The sequence below is a fragment of the Grampus griseus genome, assembly GCF_964374135.1.
Source record: "Grampus griseus genome assembly, chromosome: 11".
In the NCBI taxonomy this organism is placed as follows: domain Eukaryota; kingdom Metazoa; phylum Chordata; class Mammalia; order Artiodactyla; family Delphinidae; genus Grampus; species Grampus griseus.
The window spans coordinates 76,649,040-76,670,423 of record NC_139005.1 but is presented as its reverse complement, the minus strand read 5'-3'; the positions used below and the strand labels follow the sequence as shown (position 1 = coordinate 76,670,423).

General features: G+C 45.6%; 1 protein-coding gene across 1 annotated transcript in view; it reads right to left on the bottom strand.

Annotated features, from left to right (window-relative positions):
- PLXNC1 (plexin C1) overlaps positions 1-21,384 on the bottom strand; it is a gene marked incomplete at its 3' end in the record, with an annotated part of 139,682 nt that overhangs the window by 20,271 nt on the left and 98,027 nt on the right. Inside the window, exons 18-22 of the mRNA XM_082667025.1 lie at positions 20,036-20,074; positions 19,702-19,826; positions 18,502-18,700; positions 13,761-13,907; positions 728-905 (exon numbers count right to left, since the gene is read on the bottom strand). Coding sequence (XP_082523151.1) covers positions 728-905; positions 13,761-13,907; positions 18,502-18,700; positions 19,702-19,826; positions 20,036-20,074 — 688 coding nt within the window. The remainder of the gene's footprint in view (positions 1-727; positions 906-13,760; positions 13,908-18,501; positions 18,701-19,701; positions 19,827-20,035; positions 20,075-21,384) is intronic.

Below are 21,384 nucleotides of genomic sequence, written 5' to 3'. Positions count from 1 at the left end.
ACCTTGTTATGCTGTCTGTCACTGTTGGCGATTTTACTCTTTTTTCCTGTCCCATTATCTGCTATAAAATCCCACGACAGTCTCCTGGGAGGGCTGCGTGGAGCTCAACTTTAAAATGTTGATGAACATTTGAGTGAAGTGGAGCCCTGTTAGCTCGCTCACGCATATGCTCGCCTTTGCAGTATACCAATAGAGCCCGAAAATGAATTCAGAGCAGATGCTGTTTCATGTTGGGGGAGGATGGAGACTATACTTAATGCAGGATGTGATTAGCAGAGAGGAAGATGACCTTTCTAGCCTTCACACCCAGAGTCTGAGCCACCCGCTAATGACACACTCAGTGTCACAACAAACAAATCAAATGCCAATGTGAAACACAACACATACAGAGGGCCTGAGGTTGACACCTTTCTGTACTTCTTGGTGCAAGGTGAATTCATTTGGTCTCAGGGTTAGCAATCTCATGAATCTGATTTACAAACATAATATTGAAGAAAAAACAAAAAACAAAACAGCATCTTTGAAGGATCCTGCTTTCTAGGAAAAGGAGTCATGATACCTATGGGAGAACCATGCAGTCTCCTGGCCTCTAGACATGCCGTTTGGGAACAACCCAGGCTAGTAAGCTTCACCAAACAGAGCTTACATGCGGGGGGCCAGGAAGGAGGGAAGGTGGAAAGGATGCTCATCAGGGGATTGGGACAAAACAGCTCCCGTATCACCTTACCAAGACCAATTTCATTCAGCTGAAGTCCGTAAGGAGAGCCGTTTTTGCTTAGGAATGCTTGGAAAATCTTCTCCTTGGCTTGACCTATGGTATCACAATCAAGAACGTTGACTGAAATATTCCGACAGACATCTGCACTCTCATTTTCTGGGATTTTTTCAAAGGTGACGGTTAATGCCTGCAAGAACACAAACAGGTTTCCAAGTCTATTAGATAATTGCAATCTGAAAGGCAATCATAAAAGACACAAACCTTGGCGAGTCCTACTAATACCTCTGACAGCACATTAGCAAACACCATATCGCATTATACCACTTTAATCTTTTTTCCATAATCCATTCTTTTCAGGGATAATGGAAAGGAAAACAGAAAGGTAAAACTCTCATTACAGAGCAAGCATTGAATAAATATATCTGAGAGTAAAATATATATATATATGCATATATATATATATACACACACACACATATAAATACTCTAAAAACGGTGATTTCTAATTTCATCCTCAAAAAAAGAAAAAAATTGGAAAGCTTCCACAGTAGATGAGGGCAGACTGGTGACTATCTTTTAAATTACAGGACCACAGAGTCCTAGTAGGTTATGAGGTCTCCGTATTGATCATGCCAAAGAGGTCACTTCATAATATGCAGCATTAACTACAGTAACGTGCCTCTCCCCCTCCACTTTCAACTGCTTCTGACAGGCAGTTTCTTGAGCTCTCATTAAAACACTGAGATCCCCACCCTGTACTATAATTCTTGCATTAATTACATTTCAGTGCCATTACTTATGGTTTTGTCAGTTAACATTCTCCCAGTGCAGCAAAACCTCAGAATCAGTCTAATGGGAGAAGTAAGGCCTTGGTGAATGTGTGAAAACACAGAACTAGGGAATATTTCAAAAGGAATTTAAGAGCAATTTCAGGTTTACTTTGCCTAAGAATAAAGCGATCTAAAACAACAAAGTTACATACTCAGGATCCTTGGGGGAACTGATTCAGGGAAGTGCTGAGAGTATTTTGTAATTAGCACAATATACAGTTTAGATTCTAAGCCACCCTGGTAATCATGGAGCCAGAGGGACCTGGGTGTGGTGTGAAATGCACGATTATTTCGTGTGTTTGAGCCTGGCTGCAGTGAGGGAATGTAAAATGATTAACTAATGGAAATGTTTAAAAAATGAAAACACAAATAATGTGGAAAATGGGGACCCTTAGGGTTAACTCAACTTTAAAATGGGTATAAGAATAGTACCTGGGGCTTCCCTGGTGGCACGGTGGTTGGGAGTCCGCCTGCCGATGCAGGGGACACGGGTTCGGGACACGGGTTCGTGCCCCGGTCCGGGAGGATCCCACATGCCGCGGAGCGGCTGGGCCCGTGAGCCATGGCCACTGAGCCTGCGCGTCTGGAGCCTGTGCTCCATGACGGGAGAGGCCACAACAGTGAGAGGCCCGCGTACCGCAAAAACAAACAAAAAAAAGAACAGTACCTGGCCTCTAGTGTTTCTATCGAGATTAAATAAGATCACGCATGCCAAAGGCTTGGCACGGGGCAGGGTGCTGGGAAAGGCTCGATGGTGATGATAATGATAACTAATAATAAAAGGCATGTTATTATTTCATATAACTTATCACTATGATTATTGTTAGTATTAGTATGCCTTCATGTGGAAACAGACTCAGGCGGCCTTGAGCAGCTGGGACCCTGACTCCACGGTCAGTATCTCTATCAGAGTAAAGAGCAAGCTGCCCGAAGGAGAACGGGGCAGAGCACCTGCTCCAGGGTCAGACTCCTGGGTTCAAGCCCAGCCCACCGCTAACTAGCTGGGTAATCTCTCTGTATCTCAGATTTCTCACCTGTAAAGTCAGAACAACAACAGTAACTGCCTCCCGGGGTTCCCGTGATGATGAACTGAATTAATCACGTCGCGCCTAGAACAGTGTCTGACTCAGGAGATAGGACTTAAGGACCCCAGACACGGAGAAGGGGCTTCTGAAGCTCTGGGGAGGTGCTCAGAGGCACGACTTCTTTCTACTGCCTTTACATCTTGCCCCTCCAATCCAGTCTATAATTATGCGAGCGTAAACCTTGGTGCAGTCCTCACCGAGTTTCAGATGAAACTCCGAATCAGTGGAGGCTGGAGTCTGAGGTTAAGTGGTGGTCTCGGTCTGGCCTGTGAGAGTTTCTTTTTTCTGGGACAGAGAGTGGCTCCCTTGCCTGTTCTCAGAGCACATTGGTGTTCTGGGCCAGTGGCTCACTGGGCAGGGATGCGGGACTCCTGATAGCTAGCAAACACTGACATACTGGGTGGGCGAGAAGCAGGGTGGAGGTTGAGAACCACGGCAGGGAAGCCTCAGGCCAGAGCCCTCTCCTCACCTCCTTTTTTAGTGACATTTATTGGCACCCTGCCAAACACATTTCAAGACACAATTCTTTTAATCTTCCCAATATCCTGGGGCAGGAGGGTGTATTATTATTATACCCACTTTTTGAGTGAGGAAACAGAGGCCTGTGCCTCTAGGGACCCGGCTTGTAAATGGAGAGCCAGGGGTGGCAACTTGAACCACTCAGCTTCGGTCCCTCCCACCCCCTGGGCCCTCCCTCCTCCTCTCTGTCCCACCTACAGCCCAGGAACCCTCTGGACCGCCAGGAACCTTAGATCAGACTATAACCAAAGTCCTAAGCTGCATTCCCAGCACAAACGGGATTCCTGGAGGGGCAAACGTCAGTCCTGCCCTGTACGGTCTGAGTATACTTGCCCGTGTCTCCCTGTATTTCTCTATGAGTTGGTCTCGCCAGTAGCAGTAGTGGTGGTTAATGTATTTCACAGGGCTTCCAAAGATAAAGACAAATGAAAAGGCCCTTTTAATCAGGGCTACAGCGACCCCAGCCTGTTTAATAGTTTTATAGGTATTTGCGAAATAACAGTCTGTGACTACCTAAAGGGCACTATTGTCTTCAACAAAAACACCTCTTTACAGGCAATAAATGTTCTCCTTTAAAACATAACCAAAAGGGGAAAAAACCCTTAACTGGATGTAAAATAATGTAAATCTGCCACTGCCTTCACAGCTAGCTGGGTGGGAAAAAGGTAAAATGGCCTTTTATAGCGTCCACAGGGAATTCTGAGAGTAAATTCAGACACAAATTGATTTGTGTTCATTTTTTATGCCGCTAACGCTTAGCGCCCCAACAGCAATTTCTGAATGTGTAAGAGTAGCGGGGGGATCTCAGAGCAGGCCCTGCCTCTTAACCCGACCCCCAGGCTTGAAAAGCTCACGCTGGGCCTCTGTTCCCCATCAAGGAAGATCCCCCCAGAAGTGCTACCTCCCCTTCAAAACCCACTTAACCAGAGTCCTTCCTGTGCGCTACTCAGTGTTAGGGGCCGGGGTTAGGAGAGACCAGAGACACGGTCCTCGTTCTCAGATGATTCACAATATACTTGGGAACCAAAGCACCGCCTCTGAAGCAATATTCAGCCACCAGACGCAACTCTTTCACTCTCAGTAAGTGTCCAGAGAATTTGAGCAGAGAGGACAGGAGGGTTGAGGGTCCTCAGCACTGGCACCAGGCCACCTGGATCATCCCCTTCTCCTGCTAGCTAGCTGTGGGAGCGTGGGCAAGTCCTCTAGCTCTTCTGAGCCTCAAAATTCTCATTGTTCTTATCTCGAAGGAGTGACAGGATCACTAAATCATGACATGTAATAACAGAAAATTAAGGAGTGCTTCCTGTGTGCCAAGCACCAGGACAAATGATGTGTATTAATATACATAAATTCATCTCAGGAACAACCCTATGACATAGAACAGATCCTATTATTATTCCCATTTTACAGATGAGAAACTGAGGTACAGAGAGATTAAGTACATTGTACAAGATCACCCAGCAAGAAAAAGGTAGAAGCAGGAACTCAAGCTCCATGTTTTTAAATATTTGCTGAGCCTGCCTTTCAAAGCCTGAAAATGTTTTGTAAACTAAGCACGGTTCAAACCTATGGAACGGTGATTAATTGTCAAGACCCACAAAAGGCAAAAGCATCCTAAAAGGCACCCTGGTCTCTTCCCCCCAGTTCTGCCCCTCTGTTAAGAGGAACTGCTCTGGCTACGAAAGTGTCAGCAAAGCTGGGGCGACAGATATGGTTGACTGTACAATCAGCAGCCTTCTCTCTTCCTTCTTCTGGCGGCAGCTCCCTTCTCCTCATTCACCAGGGACTGGTCATGAAACCCAATGAAACATAAAGGGAAAGCATTTCTACAAAAGGGGAGAGCAGTGCTTAGAGCTGTGGCGGCTATTTTGTGACTAAGAGGAAGGGCCAAGAGGAGCAAGGAGATGGTGACCCAGAGCCCTGACACTGCTGAGTACATGGACCTACCTTCGGACTGCTTACCTCCAGACTTCCCGCTCTAAGTGCAATTCCATGCTCTTAGGATTTCACACACCAATAGTCATATTTTCTCTTACTTACATCTGCCTGCACCCAATCTGACAGAGCTCATTTTGTTGACGCTGAGGTAGACAAAGTCATTCATTGATACCCACCTACTTTCATTGATACCCACCTACTTGGCACGTACTGTGTGCAGAGCATTGCAGGTGATATACAATAGAAGCTGGCACTGATCCTGCCTGGGAAGTATTTGAAGACTGATACAACAACTGTGGGATATACACGACAAATTCTAATACCAGGAAGAAAACAGTAGGTATAGATGGAGTGCTTTAGAGGTTCAGAGAGATATTACCTCTAGCTTGGAGGAGGGTTTTCAAAGGGAGAGAAATCAAGGAAGGCTGCATGGAGGAAGGGCCACTTGAACTGGGTCTGGAAAGGAGCAACATGTACAACAGTACAGGAGGAGGCCTCTGGACCATGGAGATACTTGGCTTCAACTCTTATTAGACTGATGTGCGGCAAGCTTCAATCTCTTACTCAGGCTATGAGGTTAGGAAGTCTAGATAAAGAATCCCATTTCCTTTGGGGAGAATAGAGGGTAGAGGACTTGAAGAACCATGCTTGCCTTTCCAAAACCACCACCTTCCATGTCAGGGAGAAGCCCTGTACTATTTACAGAAACAAAAGCTGAGGAAGGTAATACAATTTGAGGTTTCTAATAATAATAGCCAACACTTACTGAACACTCACCATGTGCTGGGTGTGCTTTGCTAATTCATTTAATCCTCATGACTGCTGTCTGAAGAGGGCGCTATTATTAGTGTCATTTAACAGATGAAGAAGCTGAGACACAGAGGTTCAGAAACGTGTCCAAGATCGCAGAGCTGCTGAGGGTCATAACTAGGATACGTCCATACTCTTAACTGCAAAGCCAAAGGCCAGTCGAGGTGATCAACTTCCGAAGGGCAGTCCCAATCTGCCTGAGGTTCTCAATAAACGCTATCCAAGCAGACAGGTTGGGCACAGCAGAGGAGGCTCCACCTCCTTACCTTGGCTGGCATGGGACCCCATGGAACCCACTCAATCTGGAGCACCCTGTGGTTTGGGCCCCACTGACAGGAATTTTTATGGGGCTCACGTTCACCTAGAATAAAGACGACCTTTCCCAGCCTCTGCTGCAGCTCGGTATGGCCATGTGATTAAGTTTAGGTCAATGAAATTAAGCAGATGTGTTATGTGGCAGCCCCTGGGAAACTTCCTTAAAAGACAGCTGGTGACCGTCGGTCAACTTTTCTATAGCTCAGCATATGTCCTCCTGGCTGGAATGTGGAAGGAGCCTGGCAGGGAGCAAACACCTTAGATCATGAGGTGACCTCAGGACAGCAAGAGAGGAGCTGGGGTCTGCGAGGACATCCCAGCAGAGGCGCCCACCAGTGCTGGGATGCCCACCTCAGAACTTCATGTGGGAGAGAGAGAAACTCCGCTGTTGCTTCAGCCACAGGTATCTTGGGTCTCAAGGAACAATGGATTCAGGAACAATGCCTTCTCTACTATCAAGAAGGGTTCTTAGAAGGGCAAGGCTATCTTGAAGGCACAGGGACCAAAGCCAGAGAAAGGACCAGACTGGAAGGACCCGGTCCTTTGCAGCAGGTCACAGTCCAGCCCTTTTAGATGTGCAGGATTGCAGTCCAAGTTAGCTGGGCAGGTGTGTCATTGTGGTCTCCTGTTCACATCTGTCCAGGAGGATACTGTCTGCTATAGGTTGTAAAAGCCCACATGTAGGGGTTATGAGTAACATTTTCAATAGTGACATAAGCTTTTAATGACAACGGATGCAGCTAATCAACTGCCCTGCATCACCCATCATCAATAACCAACCAACCAAATAACCAACCAATGCTGAGGGGACCGTTTCTGCTTCAACCATACTGTTGATAAGAAAAACAGCTCAGACGAGAAAAGCTGTTATAAATAAATAATGAGTACCTACTCCGTGGCATGATGGCTAGACATCTTACAGATATTATTTCCTGACCTCATAAAAAATGTACAAGGTTAGGGTTTAATTAAAATAATCCACCTGTTTAAAGATGAGGAAACAGGTTTAGAGAGGTTGAGTGACTTGCCCAAGGTCACACAGCCAGTTTGTAACGCGGCTGAGTCTGGATTCACACCCAAGACGGTCAGACTCCAAACCCCACCTCTTCTGAGCTGAACAACACAGCACCCCGACATACAACCACATTCCTGCTTTACTAGCAGCTTTACCCATGGGCCCTTCACACAACTTGGCAGTTTCAGGCATTGGGGAGGCAGAAAAAACAAGCTGCAGAGGGCTAAGAGGACACATCAAAAGCGGGGGAAGAGGCATGGCCCCCCATTTTCCCCAGTTTAGTGGGGAAAGGCTGATGCAGCTACCTCACTAACTCATCAGCCACATTCTCAGCTAATAAGGGCAGGGATGTTGCTGCATCCTTTCTGTAGTACCTTCTAAAACCTACAAATCAATTTTAAAAGAATTTATTACAAGCCAGCGACTTTATCATAGACGGTCTTAGGCCAATAATTGCTTTCGTTAAATAAAACCTATAAAATACATTTCGAATTTCACTGCAGAGCCAAATGAAGGTCAAGAGAAAAGTCTGGTTCTTATACTAAACTGAATTAGAGAGAAGAAAACCACTTCCAGAAGTTCAGTAGAAGCAGCAAGAGCCCAGAGTTAGAAGTCCAAGTCTCAGAAAAGCTTCTGACCTGAGGTTTTTCTCAAGCTGAGTCAGCCCTGCGACATTCTACCAGCCGCCCCTCTAACGCTGCTCTTGCCTGCCCGACCTCCCCTCCCCCACCCGCCTTTTCCTTTCCCCACCAAAGACTGAGAGCCCCACGCTTCCTGGGTCAGGGTATTTAACCCTCTGACAGAATACTGAGGGAGAAAGGCCTTTTCCATTTTGAAGAAAAAAATTAAGTTAATGGAGAGAATTTCCTCAAATTTAAGTTTCTCTCACCAGTCTTATACACTTGCTAGCATTTACTAACACTTATTCATGCAAAAATCAAGTGAGAATCTGTCCAATTTAGCCCAAAATGATTGATTCCAGTATTTTAGGTTTAATGTATTTCACAGTTTTCTGGGTTTTTTTGGCAGAGTGCCCATAAGTTTCAGCTTTGTGGATAGTGGTGAGGCAGTTCCACTGCTGTGTCCCTAGAAGGAGAGGAAACAGGCCAAGATTTTGGGGGGTGAGCAGGAGAGTGGATTCTAGGGGTTTTTTTCTCTATTATGTCAAGCTCTAGATTAAGGGATAGCAAAATTTCTGTAAAAGGCCAGATACTAAACATTTAGGACTTTGAGGTCTGTTATCATCTCTATTGCAACTACTCAACTCTGCCACTGCAGCAGGAAAACAGCCATGGACAATAGTGAATGAATGGGTATGGCTGTGTGCCAATAAAACTTTATTTATAACAATAGGCAGCAGGGCCACATTTGACCCACAGGTTGTTGTTTGCTGATTCCTGCTCTAGATAACAGTAACTTCAAATGGAATGCTGACTTTGACAATGCCATAAAAGACAAATCTAAAACAATGCCTTGGGCTTCCCTTGTGGTGCAGTGGTTAAGAATCCGCCTGCCAATGCAGGGGACATGGGTTCAAGCCCTGGTCTGGGAAGATACCACATGCCACGGAGCAACTAAGCCCGTGCGCCACAACTACTGAGCCTGTGCTCTAGAGCCCGCGAGCCACAACCACTGAGCCTGCACTCTAAAAGGCTGCAAGCCACAACTACTGAGCCTGCGTGCCTAGAGACTGTGCTGTGCAACAAGAGAAGCCACCGCAATGAGAAGCCCGCGCACCACAACAAAGAGCAGCCCCTGCTCGCTGCAACTAGAAAAAAGCCCATGCACAGCAACGAAGACCCAGTGCAGCCAAAAATAAATGAATAAAACAAATTTTATAATAAATAAATAAATTAAAAATGCCTTTATCTCCACCATGGTTTGCTATAAAAGTTACCATTCTCTGAGGGGAACAAGTATAAATAAGAATCCTTAACGATGAAGTAACAGAGTCATATTTGAGCCATAAAGAGGAAAATTAAGTACGTGTGTATTTAGGTAATGAAATTATTTTCTAATCCCAAGACTATGGGTGTGAGAAGAAAGAATATGAAGAGGAGAATCATTTAAAGCACTCATTTAAGGTTAATTTTTCATTTTCCACTGCCTGCCGTCAAGTAGGATGACTTACCACAAATGATTATAAAAAATGGTTTCGCTTCTCTGATCAGAAGCTCAGAACAGTAACTATGGAGTTAGTAATGGTTTCAGTATTATTGCAAGCCATAATGGAAATGATCTGCACTATGGTAGAGAGAAAAAGAAAAACAAAGCTCAAGAATTGTTAATTAACTTTACTGTTTCTCCACAAATGCTAGGAGTATTAAAAACAAGATTGCTGAAGTGCAAACATCAGGGTTTAATGAACAATGGGATGTAATTGAAGTAACAGAGAATGACTTAATCGGGACAGTGGGTTGTTTAATTATGGGGATAATGGATCTTCTGAAAGGACCAACTAAATGGAACAGAAGGAGCTGGGGAGTGGAGGGCCCAGCGGCCGCGTTGAAGGAAGCTTGCAGATGAGGAACTCTTGCTAGGGATAGCTAGGGCTGTGTCAGAGGTGAAATATTTTACAAACCAGGATTGTCCGCAACGTGGTAACTATTGGGGGAAAAGCCTAGTGTGGGCTGGTGGAAACGTTCAATAAATCATAGCTGAGGCATCAAGATTTCTGTAAGCGAGTATCTGTGCTTTTCCAAGACTTTCTAATAATCTTAAAGACTTTCTCATAGATATGAGAACGAGGGCAATATTATGTTTGTCAGAACACTGTTTCCCAGGGCGCCAAGATGCTATCTCTGATACAGCCGATTGGCAGGCTCATTTCCTGGGTTTAAGAGTTCAAAAAACCATTTCTCGCTTAACTTTGATTATAAGTCAACCTTCTCTTGCTAATTCAGCACACTTGCCATGAGTTATTGGGTTTTCTCGTCGCCTCCTGAAAGTGAAGCAAATGTCCTTTCTCCCATGTGGTACACTTTCCCGGAACTGAAATCCTCAACCTTCACTCGATTCTCCGAAGTTTCAGGCGATCCGCTCCAGAACGACTCTCTAGACACAGCCCACCCTAAGGGAGAGCCCGAGATCCTTCAGCCACAAAATCGAACGTGCCTGAAAGTTTGCAAAGGAGGAAAAACCTTAGAGCAATAGGGCTTATCTCTCTTCTAGCTGTCAACTCGGAATCCCTGGATGTTAGAGGAGTCGTGTGTGCGCGCGCGCGCGTGCGTGCGTGCGTGCGTGCGTGTGTGTGTGTGTGTACAAACCCTCTCCTGATGCTCCTAGCCCGGAGCAGGAGAATGTAATGGCAGTTTGCCTCACTGAACACCAGCCTGCAGTGCCTTGCTGGCGGAGGATGGTTTCTTCTGGCCCTAGAGGAAGTGACTTTATGGGGCTTTGCTTACATTTAAGAAATGGCAGAGGAATTTTCCTCCCAGGGCACAGCAAACAAAGAATTACTTCTTGGAGCCCATGTGTTAGTATAATGATTTCATGTATAAGCAACTGGCATGTTGCCTTTATGTTCTAGAAAACACCCTACACCTCAGGGAGAACACATCCTAATTTTAGAGGAGTGAAACCTGACTTTGAGGCTGTTAGATGAGGCGCTGTGGTTTTCACCATTTGGCCAAACAGGGGTTTGGGGGCCTCTTTTTAAATGTGTCCCAGCCACGGTACCAGGCTCTGTCATTTCAAGTTGTTTGGGTGGCTGCTCTTGATTTTTTTTCCCTGCCTTTTTTTTCCTTGAAAATATTTACACACACACACACACACACACACACACACACACACACACAAGCGAATTCGTTCACCACACCTTGGTTTTCAAATACATAAACCATCTCAGCAAATTTAGAAAGTCAAGACTTCAGATCACTGGGTGTACATGCGTGGGGAAGGCGGGTAAAGTGAGAAAGGGCAGGGGGAGGTGGGAAAGAGAGGAAGGAAGAAAATTTAAAAGATGATGGTTAAGGCTGAGGGGACTTGCCTGAAAGGAAATGAAAAACCTTAAATCTTTTATATCGACCTTCTGCTAACATTTTGTCACACAAGCACAGACCGGATCAAGCTGCTCTGGAGCTCCCAGTATAACCATCCACCATGAAAGAGGTTTGGGGCGGGTCCAAGGAAAGGCATTAAAACTCAATTTCAAAGTCAAGGGCTCTAGAAACAAGTGGCCCACCCCTCTCCCAGTCTCAACGCTATCTACCGGCAAATCCGTGTTCGGAAAGGAAGATTTATGTGGATTTCTTAAAACATAATTTTCCGTCAACCTTTTCCCCAGGGGCTACAAAGGAAAAAAAGAATCCAAGTCGACACAAATGTCTTCAGCATCAAGAAACATTTTGATGATGAGTTGAGTGTTAACACATCAGAAACACATGGTCTTAATTGACTGTGAAATAAATAACGTTCCAAAATGAAAGGGGGAAAAGTGTTCCGACGTAAAGCATTAGAAAGGACTCAAACCTCAAAAGTTGCTCCAGGCATTTGAGTCCTCCCCACTCCCAGTTCCGTCTTCTGCTCTCCTCTCCTTCCTGTGCGGGTTCGTGTTTTCATGAAAGTGAAACACTGCTGGATTCCCCTGACCTATATTCACTTGCAAATATTTCTCTTTGGGAACCTGTGGGGCTCCTAAAATGTCTCAAAGTAAAAGCATGAACACCTGCATTAGGACCAAGGCCCTGGGTTTGAAGACAAGACCCTGAATCAGTAAAAGGAGAGTCAATAGGCCCTGATGCAAGTTCATCATTTGTCCTCCAGGGTACCAGTGGGGTTCCTCCTGCAGGATGCACGTTAGAATTACCTGGAGCATTTAAAACATCTATCCGTGCCTGGGCTCCACCCCCAGAGATTCTGATGTAGTCAGTCCAGACGGAAGGCCCAGGCATGGGTCTATCTGGATCTGCATTTCTAACAAGCGCCCGAGGAGATTTGAATTAAATTTAATAACTCTTTACACTCATGTGCCCGGCAATGGTCTAAGTACTTTACAGAATATCAACTCTTAATTCTCACAACATCCATGAGATAGGCAGGTACCATGATCATCATCCCCATTTTACAAGTGAAGAGATGGAAGCACAGAGAGGTTCCCAAAGTTGCCCAAAGTCGCACAGCTAGCCAGTGGCAGAGGCTTGATTCAAACCTGCCTGGCTCCAGAGTCCACTCAGTAACAACTATATCAGTAGTTCTCCCTGTGTGGCCCTGGACCAGCGGCAGCTGCAGAAAGCTCTTCAGAAATGCAAATTCTTGGGCCACACCCCAGACCCACGCAATTAGAAACCCTGGGGTGCTGCCTCCCAACTGGCATTTAATAAGCTCTCTCGGGACTCTGATGCATGCTAACATCGGAGAACCACCGCACTCCACCCCCCCTCAGACACAGATGGGAGTACCGGACAGGAGTCAGACCTGGTGACCTTCTGCTCCGCCTCCCACCTTGTGGATGGCGGCCAAGCATGTGCCATGTTCAGGGGAGGGTCAGCTCCATCCAGCGGTGACCGAGGACTCGAAAGAGCTGATGTAGGGACTCTTCTCCCACCAGAGGACACAACCATAACATAGCCTACAGCACCATAGTGCCTTCTCCAATTAGGGGATGAATTCTTCCAGGATGACACCGCAGTGCTTGCCATCCAGAGCAAAGCCGCAGGAGCCTCGGCCCCTTTACTGAGCAACACAAAAACCCCACTGTAATTTTTTCCTCCTTCCCCACTAATGAGATTGTGAAGCAGCCCGGAATCTCTGCAAAAGCTAAAGATCAAACCAAAATACAGCAATCCCTTTTCCAAGTCTCTGTTAACAGAAAAGCACAAAAAAATCCTAAGTAATTTTGGAGATACTTGCCATGCTTGGCTCTCTCTCTCTCAAATTCCTGAATGTGCAAAAAATTGGTCTCTTTTCCTTTAGGAAAGGAAGAGAGTGGGCGGGTGGAGTGGGGACGGGTGAAAAGGAAGATCTTAAATGGGTGAAACCCTCCAGCAGCCAAGCAATCATCTTCCTGTCGTGATTTACAGCATTCCTCTAAAAATATCTGTGAGATCACAGAACGATAAGTGCATGACACCAAACATTTGTAACTAATCCATGAAAATAAAGTAAGGGCGTCATGTTGCAGGGGGAACACAGTGGAATTTGTCTTGTGTTATCGTTCTAAAATAAGACGGCCTCAATTTGGTTGAAATATATCTTCACACATTGTCTTCCAGAGCAGAGCCGTTTGAGAAATTCTGATTGCAATTATAAGCGCTGAGTAGGGAGTGCTTTGCAGTTCCTTTGCCGATGCTGAAAGCTATAAGCCATCCTGATATTAAAATCTTTGGAAATGGAGGAGTACCCCAGGCATCATGACAATACTTTCTCCCCCAATCCGAGTAATTAAAATCTATTATGTGAACACGTGTTAATATTTTATCAACTACGGTTTTAATAAACTGAACGTATGAGGCCTCCTGTGGTAGGAATGATCATTTCAAGCGACGCTTCCCAACTCACTCTCTACCCCACCAGCTTCATCGTAAACTCACCACAGTGCTGAATTCCGGAACCTGCCACAGCAGCCAGTCCTCATTAAGCGTGTACAGGGCTTTGCAAGTGATTACATCGACGGGGCCCTTGTTTATCTTCTGGTTCAGAGTCGTCACCAGCAAATAGAACGGTTCTCCAACAGTCTCCTTGGAAAAGACGCAAAAGTGACAGTTAGCTTTCGGCAGAATCCACTGTACTTTCCAGAGGATCAAAGTTTCAGTTTATGGCCCTACGACAGGAGACAGGCGGCAGTGTTTTCTAACAGTCAACATGCACCTCCCAAGAAAATACACTTTGCTCCACTTAGGACTAGGAGCAAAACTCAGGAAACTGCCTCTTCTCCCCCAACACACACGCGTGTTCGCACACGTACATGCACACTCTCATGGCATTTACAGAGGTGATCATTCTTTTATGCTTAAGCTTCTCTATGGTAGCCCAGTGCTCATCAGTTGGCCTAAGAACAGTTGGTAGAGATTTAACCTTTCTTTACATTCCTATTTAACTGCCCTTTTTTTTTTCAGCGCGCTAAAAATAAATGGCATGTAAAAAAATGCAGAACGATTAGCCTTGGTAACCAGAATAAACATAAAAACATTTTATACATTTACCTAGGAGGAAGGTTTTGGGTGTCAACAGCTTCTCACGAAGGAGGTGGCCTTCAGTTGCAGTCTGCAGCCTCCCCTCCTGACCGTGAGGCGGCCAGCCCCGGCTCCTTCCCAGACCCAGCCTGCACAGTCCCACCCGGGCACCTTTGCTGGTACAGGCCACAGTGTACCGCACCTCCTTCCCCTGGGCCAGAGCCGATTCCAGATCCTTACTCTAAGGATCTTCCCAAGCATCTGGCCCATCCTGATGACTTCCTTCTGCACCTTTTTCTGGACCAGGGGTGGCCACCCCTGCTGTTATTGAAACGCCTGAACTCTGTAGTCACTTCGCGCTTGAATGGACCCTGAGGAGCCCAAGGGGGAGGCTTGTGTGTTCCTGCTTTCATGCAGCCTCTCAAAGCATGTCGCCCTGGCTTGACGATCCATCGTGTAGTATTTGCTAAGTAAATAAACCCTCTGTAATCAAAAGGACATTAAACTGAATTTAAGGGGGAAGAAGAGCCAGGCCCAGAACCAGCAAGTCCAACTGCCTCAGTGATGACGAGAAGCCAGCCACGTGACTAGGGCTTGAAGCACCAGTTTACAAAGCCAAGCTTCACAGCCAATGCATCTGGCTTGGAAAGGAGGGTTCCACTGGCTCTCTCACCTGTTTTCCCTTGAAGAGGTAAGCTAAGACGTCTTTGAGGTCTCTTGGATCCCACCCCTACCCGCCCCGTACCATCCTCTATACTGACTGCAAAAGCACAGCCCTCCCTGGTCCCGGGCTTCCTGTCACTCCTCTGCTGCCCTCCCTGCCACTGGGGCCCTGTATCACTTTCCTCTCCCCTCCTGACATATCCTGGAGTCGCTTCCTTACTGTAGGACAGGGTTGGAATGTTCAAAAATTTCCCAGGTGGGGAGAGCGCTGGGACTAGAACATGACATTTCAATTCTTATGAGAAACTTCCTTTATTTAGAGGTTCACAACCACACTGCTCTCATCTCTCTCCCTCCACCCCCTTAGGTAATATCCCGACCGTAAACCTAGAACCTCACTTCTCTCTTTGCTTCCAGCGCACATCAGAGATGGGGGTAAGTGCCCTTGGGAGGGGGCTGGAGGCACCTGCAGAGGTCGGCGTTAGGGGGCCGGTGGGCTCTTCTGGGCTGTGTGGAGTGACAGCTCCAGACTCGATGGCTCTGTGGTAAGAATTCTCCACAAGCGTGCAGCTAGACTCAGATTAGTAACATCTCATCTGGCACCGTTACCCACACCCGTGGTTCTAAACCTGGATAATCATCACCAGAATCCCTTGGGACTCTTATGAAGAATTCAGATGTCTGGGCCCTACTCTAGACACGGAATCTCTGGAGATGAGGCCTGGGCATCTGTAGTTTTAACACCTGCCGGGGGATCCGGATGTGTGGCCAGCTTAGGAAACGACGGAGCCACGACGTTTCTTTGTCACCGCTGAACACAAGTTCTAAGTTAGTCATACCTGCTGGCGGCTTGGGCGTCTCATCAGACCAGGGTGCACACAGCTTCCCAGGGAGCCGGCCTGGGGCAGAGCCCCGTGTATGGAACCAACCCTGCCCTTCCCATCCTGTGATGGGAATTAAGCTTGGCCCCTTCACCATCCTTTCCTTCGTGAGACCAGACTCTCTGACCACGGCTGAGCTGTAGGCTTCTGCACCTGTGACCTCATTCCAGCTCCAAATCCCTCCCTAAGCCTGGAAGAAGTGAGCTGCCTTCCTGGGGAGGCATTAAGCCGGGTGGCTAAGAGCTCCCTGGTGCTGTCACACGAGCTATGGGATCTTCCTCTATGGAAGGAAGTCTTGTCTATCCTGTGTGCCCCAATTCCCCAGTACGCAAAACGGTCCTAAAGGTTCTCACCTCACGGGATTCAGTGAGAAAAAGGAAGCAAAGCTCTTAGCATGGTGGCTGGCACATTCAATAAATGGTAGTTATTATTATTACTTGACCCACAGGGCCTTGGAGGCACAGAGGAGGAAGTTACCTGGAGGTCACAGTGCTCGTGGCACCCAGGCCGATGTTTGGGAGGATGGGTAGAGCAGGAGGGCCAGGCCGTCAGAGTCCCACACCCTTGGGCACCTGGTTGGGGAGGTCCGGCCCTGCACGCCAGAGGGAATTATTCCACTGAAAATGAAAGTATCGCCGACGGGCCGGATGCCACTTCCTCCCAGGGAGCACGCTGGCCTCTCACCACCCCAAGTGCCCAAGACACTCCTGAGTCAGCACTGCAAAACCTTGACGAGGAATCCTCTGCTCAAGGGGGCCATTTGGACTCAGAGCGCAGATTCTGGGGACGCCTCGCCTTTTTAACGCCCAAGAGCAGCAAGGGCAAGGCTCTGACTAGGCTTCGAGGGCTCAGAATAAGAATCACAAGGTCCCAGAGAAAGAACTGGAAAGGGAGTTAAAACCAATGGCCACGCACCTCATTTGGTGGGTAGAAAACGGATGCCCAGATGGAAAGGGCCGTACCTGGAGCCGCGCAGCAAGCTGGGGCCGAGACGAACTTACAGCCCGAACCTGCTGCTTCTAACCAAGACTCCTAGGCCAGCGCTCCTCCTACTGCCCCCAGGTTCTCAAAGGCTGGGTGGTGCAACCACCTGCAGGAATTTGGAAACGTTGACTGCTGCGCCCCACCCTGAGCTTCTGACTCAGTGGCACGGTAGGTGGTGAGGCAGGAGCTGCCTTTTGAGACTGAGACCCAGGAACTGGGTGAGGGTCCTGCTGCCTCTGTTTCAGAGCAGCTGCGGCTGAAGCTAGGATGGAGGAAGCCAAAAATATTCACCCCAGAAATAAGCGCTCCACATCTCCCCAAAGTGTGTGATGATTTATACCAAGTATACAGCAAAGAAGGCAGATTTCATTAATCTTAATAAATAGGCATTGCCTTGGGAGAGAAAAGGGTTGGTTAAAAAAAAAAAAGGTTGTGCATCTACTTGTAAGATTACATTAAACATTAAACTAAGCACAGTCTATTTAAGGCACTGCTTTTTGGATCTAAACTTAAGTAGCACTGTTAAAACCTGTGGCACAGCAGTGTATCTTATTCAAACTTTAATTAGATTTCAGAACTAGCTACAAACACACAATTATGTAGTTTTGCTGGAATCTGGATGGCTGGTGAAATTGAAGAAGGATAAGAGCGTCCTGCACCAGGGGCCTCGGAGGGCTGAATGAAGCCTGGGTTCAACAGAACACACTTCCTTTCCTACTAATATTTCATAATAATAATGGGCATCATTTATGGAGTGCTTACTCAGTGCCAAGCAATTGGATACATTTTCTCATCAGTGCTTCAGAACAGCCCTAAAATATTCTTCCTCCAGTTGTACAGGTTATAAACCCAAGGCTCAGGCAGGTCAAGAAACCTGCTTGGGGCCTCTGGTAAGCGGGTGGAGTCTAGATTCAAACCGGGCAGCGGGCTCCAGAGCCTATCCTCTTAACCAATGGAATCTGTGCCAAGTTCACATTTGAAAAGATTTTAAGATTCAATTAGATTATAACCATGTTCACTTAACTGTAACAAAGTGAACTCAAGGGGCGGGCGGCTTTTTGGAGACTTGCTTTCATATGGGATAACTGGTTGGAATTGAATGTAATTAGCTTACAGAGAGCGTAGCGGTAGGTAAATGGCTATTTCCAAGATGCTTCAGAGGCCCTGAAAACAGTGTGTTTCCATCAGCATTTGAAATATGCCCTCCACTCAGCACATGTTCATTAACCACGTGAAGGTGGATGCAAAAGTCAAGGGGTATAAAGTTTCAGTTATGTAAGGTAAGTTCTAGAAATCTATCATACGACATTGTGCCAATAGATGACGCTGTTTTGTACACTGAAAAATCTGTTAAGAGGGTAGGTCTCACGTTAATTGTCCTCACTACAATAAAATTTTTAAAAAGTCTTACTCGAGGAAATTCTAAATGAATTGTACTTGCCTAGGCCAGTTACAGCAAAAACAAATTTTATTTTCCCCTCCATGTGCTCCTAGTAAGGACCAAGACTAAAAGTGGTTAAATGCTGACACCACAGAGTGCTCAGGATTTATCCTGGCAAAGACATCAGCATCTGCTAAAAACAGCTGCCTATACAGTCAGCTCTGACGCCACCAAGGGATGCGACACTTACCCGCAGAAAACCAGAAAGGCAGACGGACATCCAGTTTGTGAGGAGCTTTTCCACCACGGACTCTGTGCGTCTCAGCATGAGTTTAGGCTGCATGTTACTGCACTGCTCCATCAAGTCCCTGGTCAGCACCTCGAGGATGCTGGTTAGGTAGACCAGCTTAGTTTGCAGTGCAATGGTTAAGAAGGAAGCAAACAGACACCTATTTAAAAATAGAGCCTTGGTTACAACAGCCAAGACACGGAAGCAACCTAAGTGTCCATCAACAGACAGATGGATCAGAAGATGTGGTACATATATACAACGGAATACTATTCAGCCCTAAAAAGAAGGAAATCCTGCCGTTGGCAGCAACATGGATGGACCTTGAGGGCATCATGCGAAATGAAATAGAGAAAGACAAATACTGTATGATCTCACTTATATGTGCGATCTGAAAAAAAACAAAACAAACCTCAAACTCAGAAAAAGAGATGTTTGTGGTTATCATGCTGTACACCTTAAACCTATACGGTGCTGTATATCAATTATATCTCAATAAAACTGAAAGAGAAAAAAAAAGATATACAGATGATGGAAAAAAAGCATATTGAAAAAAACCAGAGTCTTGATTAAGCAGGTTAATCATCAGCTGTGGCTTGCCTGGTGCCGATAGCAGTTTCCAAGGAAACTTGAGGGGTCAGGCAATGGGATGCTAACGGGGTGCTGCCCTGTGGGTGCGTTTTTTTAACATCTAAGTTTCAACTACCTTTGTCCTCGATCCATAAAAACCACACAGCAATGTTAACTTCCGGTCATTTTATATGGTTTTCAGCATTTTCTAGTTGACTTTAAACTAGAGCGGTAACAAGAAGTGAATGTCTTCCCTGAATTTTCAGGGTGTTTTTAAAAATAGAAAACAGCACACTTCTGCTTTTTGACTCAGGACTCATGTGTTTTCTTGGTATTGGGTTTTTTTAGGGTGCTTTTTGAGGGGGGGTGTCACATGTGTGTGTGTCTTCAAAATAGAATTTGTGTTAGAGCGTTGTGATCTGAAATGGAAAGAAACATCAGGACTGCATGGTGACCCAAATCAACCAGCCTCTGGAGAGATGCATGTCCTCAGATACCAAGCTCAGGTTGTAGTTCCAAAACAAAATGAGAGGCTCAGGTTTTATTCTTTCTACTTAATGGCTTTCAAAGTATAAACAAATGGGCTGATACCTGTCCTTCACTGAAAAGTTCTTCTGCTTTTCAAGAGTGTGGATGACAGTAACAAGGAAACTTTTATTACAAATTAGGGCATCCAAAGCTGTGAGACTTTCATTCTTGTTGTTGGCGTCTCTGTTCTGAAAAAAATATAACATAATATAGATAATATATAAACTTAAAGTTAGAAAGTAGATCCACAATGGGTTTTCCAAGACAATGAATTATTTAATATCAAATTCGTGATCCCAAAATACCCACAATAACAATTCAAAGTAATAATGGAGATGATGATAACACTATGAAAGTCAGGCAGTCATGAGCGAAAAATGAAAACTTATAGACTTACATGCATATCTTCAGTGAAGATGTGTGTGAAGCCACCTGACTGAGAGGAAGGAGACACTTTTATTACTCATAACAACCAAAGGAAATGAAGAGTGTATTTTTGTCACAATACCCGAGTCCATTTTAATGAGACACTATTTGCTAATCTGAAGAGCCCCTGGGCTTATGTTCACAGCATATCTTCTACATAATAAATAATTGTTCAGCTCTCAAGAAACACCAGTGACTTCTGAAAGCCTCTAAGAATATTTATCATTGCATCAGTTCTGGTTTTGGTAGGTGAAGGCATCTCACACTTTAAAAGAACTGACTCAAAAGTTAAAGAAGTGGTGGTGAAAGATTATGCAAATGTACAGACCACTCCTCAAGCAATTTGCCTTCTAAGGATAAATACTGAGTTGTGTTGGTAAGTTTATACAAGTCTTAGCTTAGAAGCATTTACTGTCTGGATACACATTGTCATTCAAGAAGGGGTGGAGGGGGGTGGGTAAAAGCTAGAACCTGGAGTCAAACAACTTGGGTTCCAATCCTGGTTTTAATCACCTACTGGTCACATGACTTTGGACAAGTCATTTAACCTCTCTGTGCCTGACTTTCCTCATCTGAAAAATGGGAACAATAATGATTCTCACCTCACGGGTTAGGTGTGAAAATAAAATGAATGAATACACAGTAAGTTCTTCATGTCAGCTATCATTATCGGTTTTTGCTTTCTTTTTTTAATCACTAATTTACAGCAAACTAGACCACAATGCTGTTGCCCTGCTGGTTTGTAAAAATATTTTAAAGTGTTATGCTCTGTAGCTCTTGAATATAAACTTTGGGGTTTCCTTTAATGTACAATATCATAAATCATATTGGAATTAAACGACTAAATTTTAAAAAGCATGCTAACACTTTAAATGAGTCAACAGGATGAAAATATAAATTCAAACATTCATTTATTTAAAAATTTTTTGGTAATACTTGAAACTTTGGGCTACTTTTATATCTTATTTAAGTAAATTTCTTCTGCAGAGAATTTTTGCCTTATAGTTTCAAATTTGTTAGCCCAAGTAGAAGACCTCAAACTATTACCTCATACTCTCCCCTGGTAATAAGCAGAAAAATCAGACCCTGGGTTTGCAGTTTCTAGTTCCTCATATTTTTCTGCTGAACCAACCTTATGCCAATAGGCAATTTAAACAGATTGAGGACTTCCCTGGTGGCACAGTGGTTAAGAATCCGCCTGCCAATGCAGGGGACACGGGTTCGAGCCCTGGTCCGGGAAGATCCCACATGCCGCAGAGCAACTAAGCCTGTGCGCCACGACTACTAAGCCTGCGCTCTAGAGCCCATGAGCCACAACTA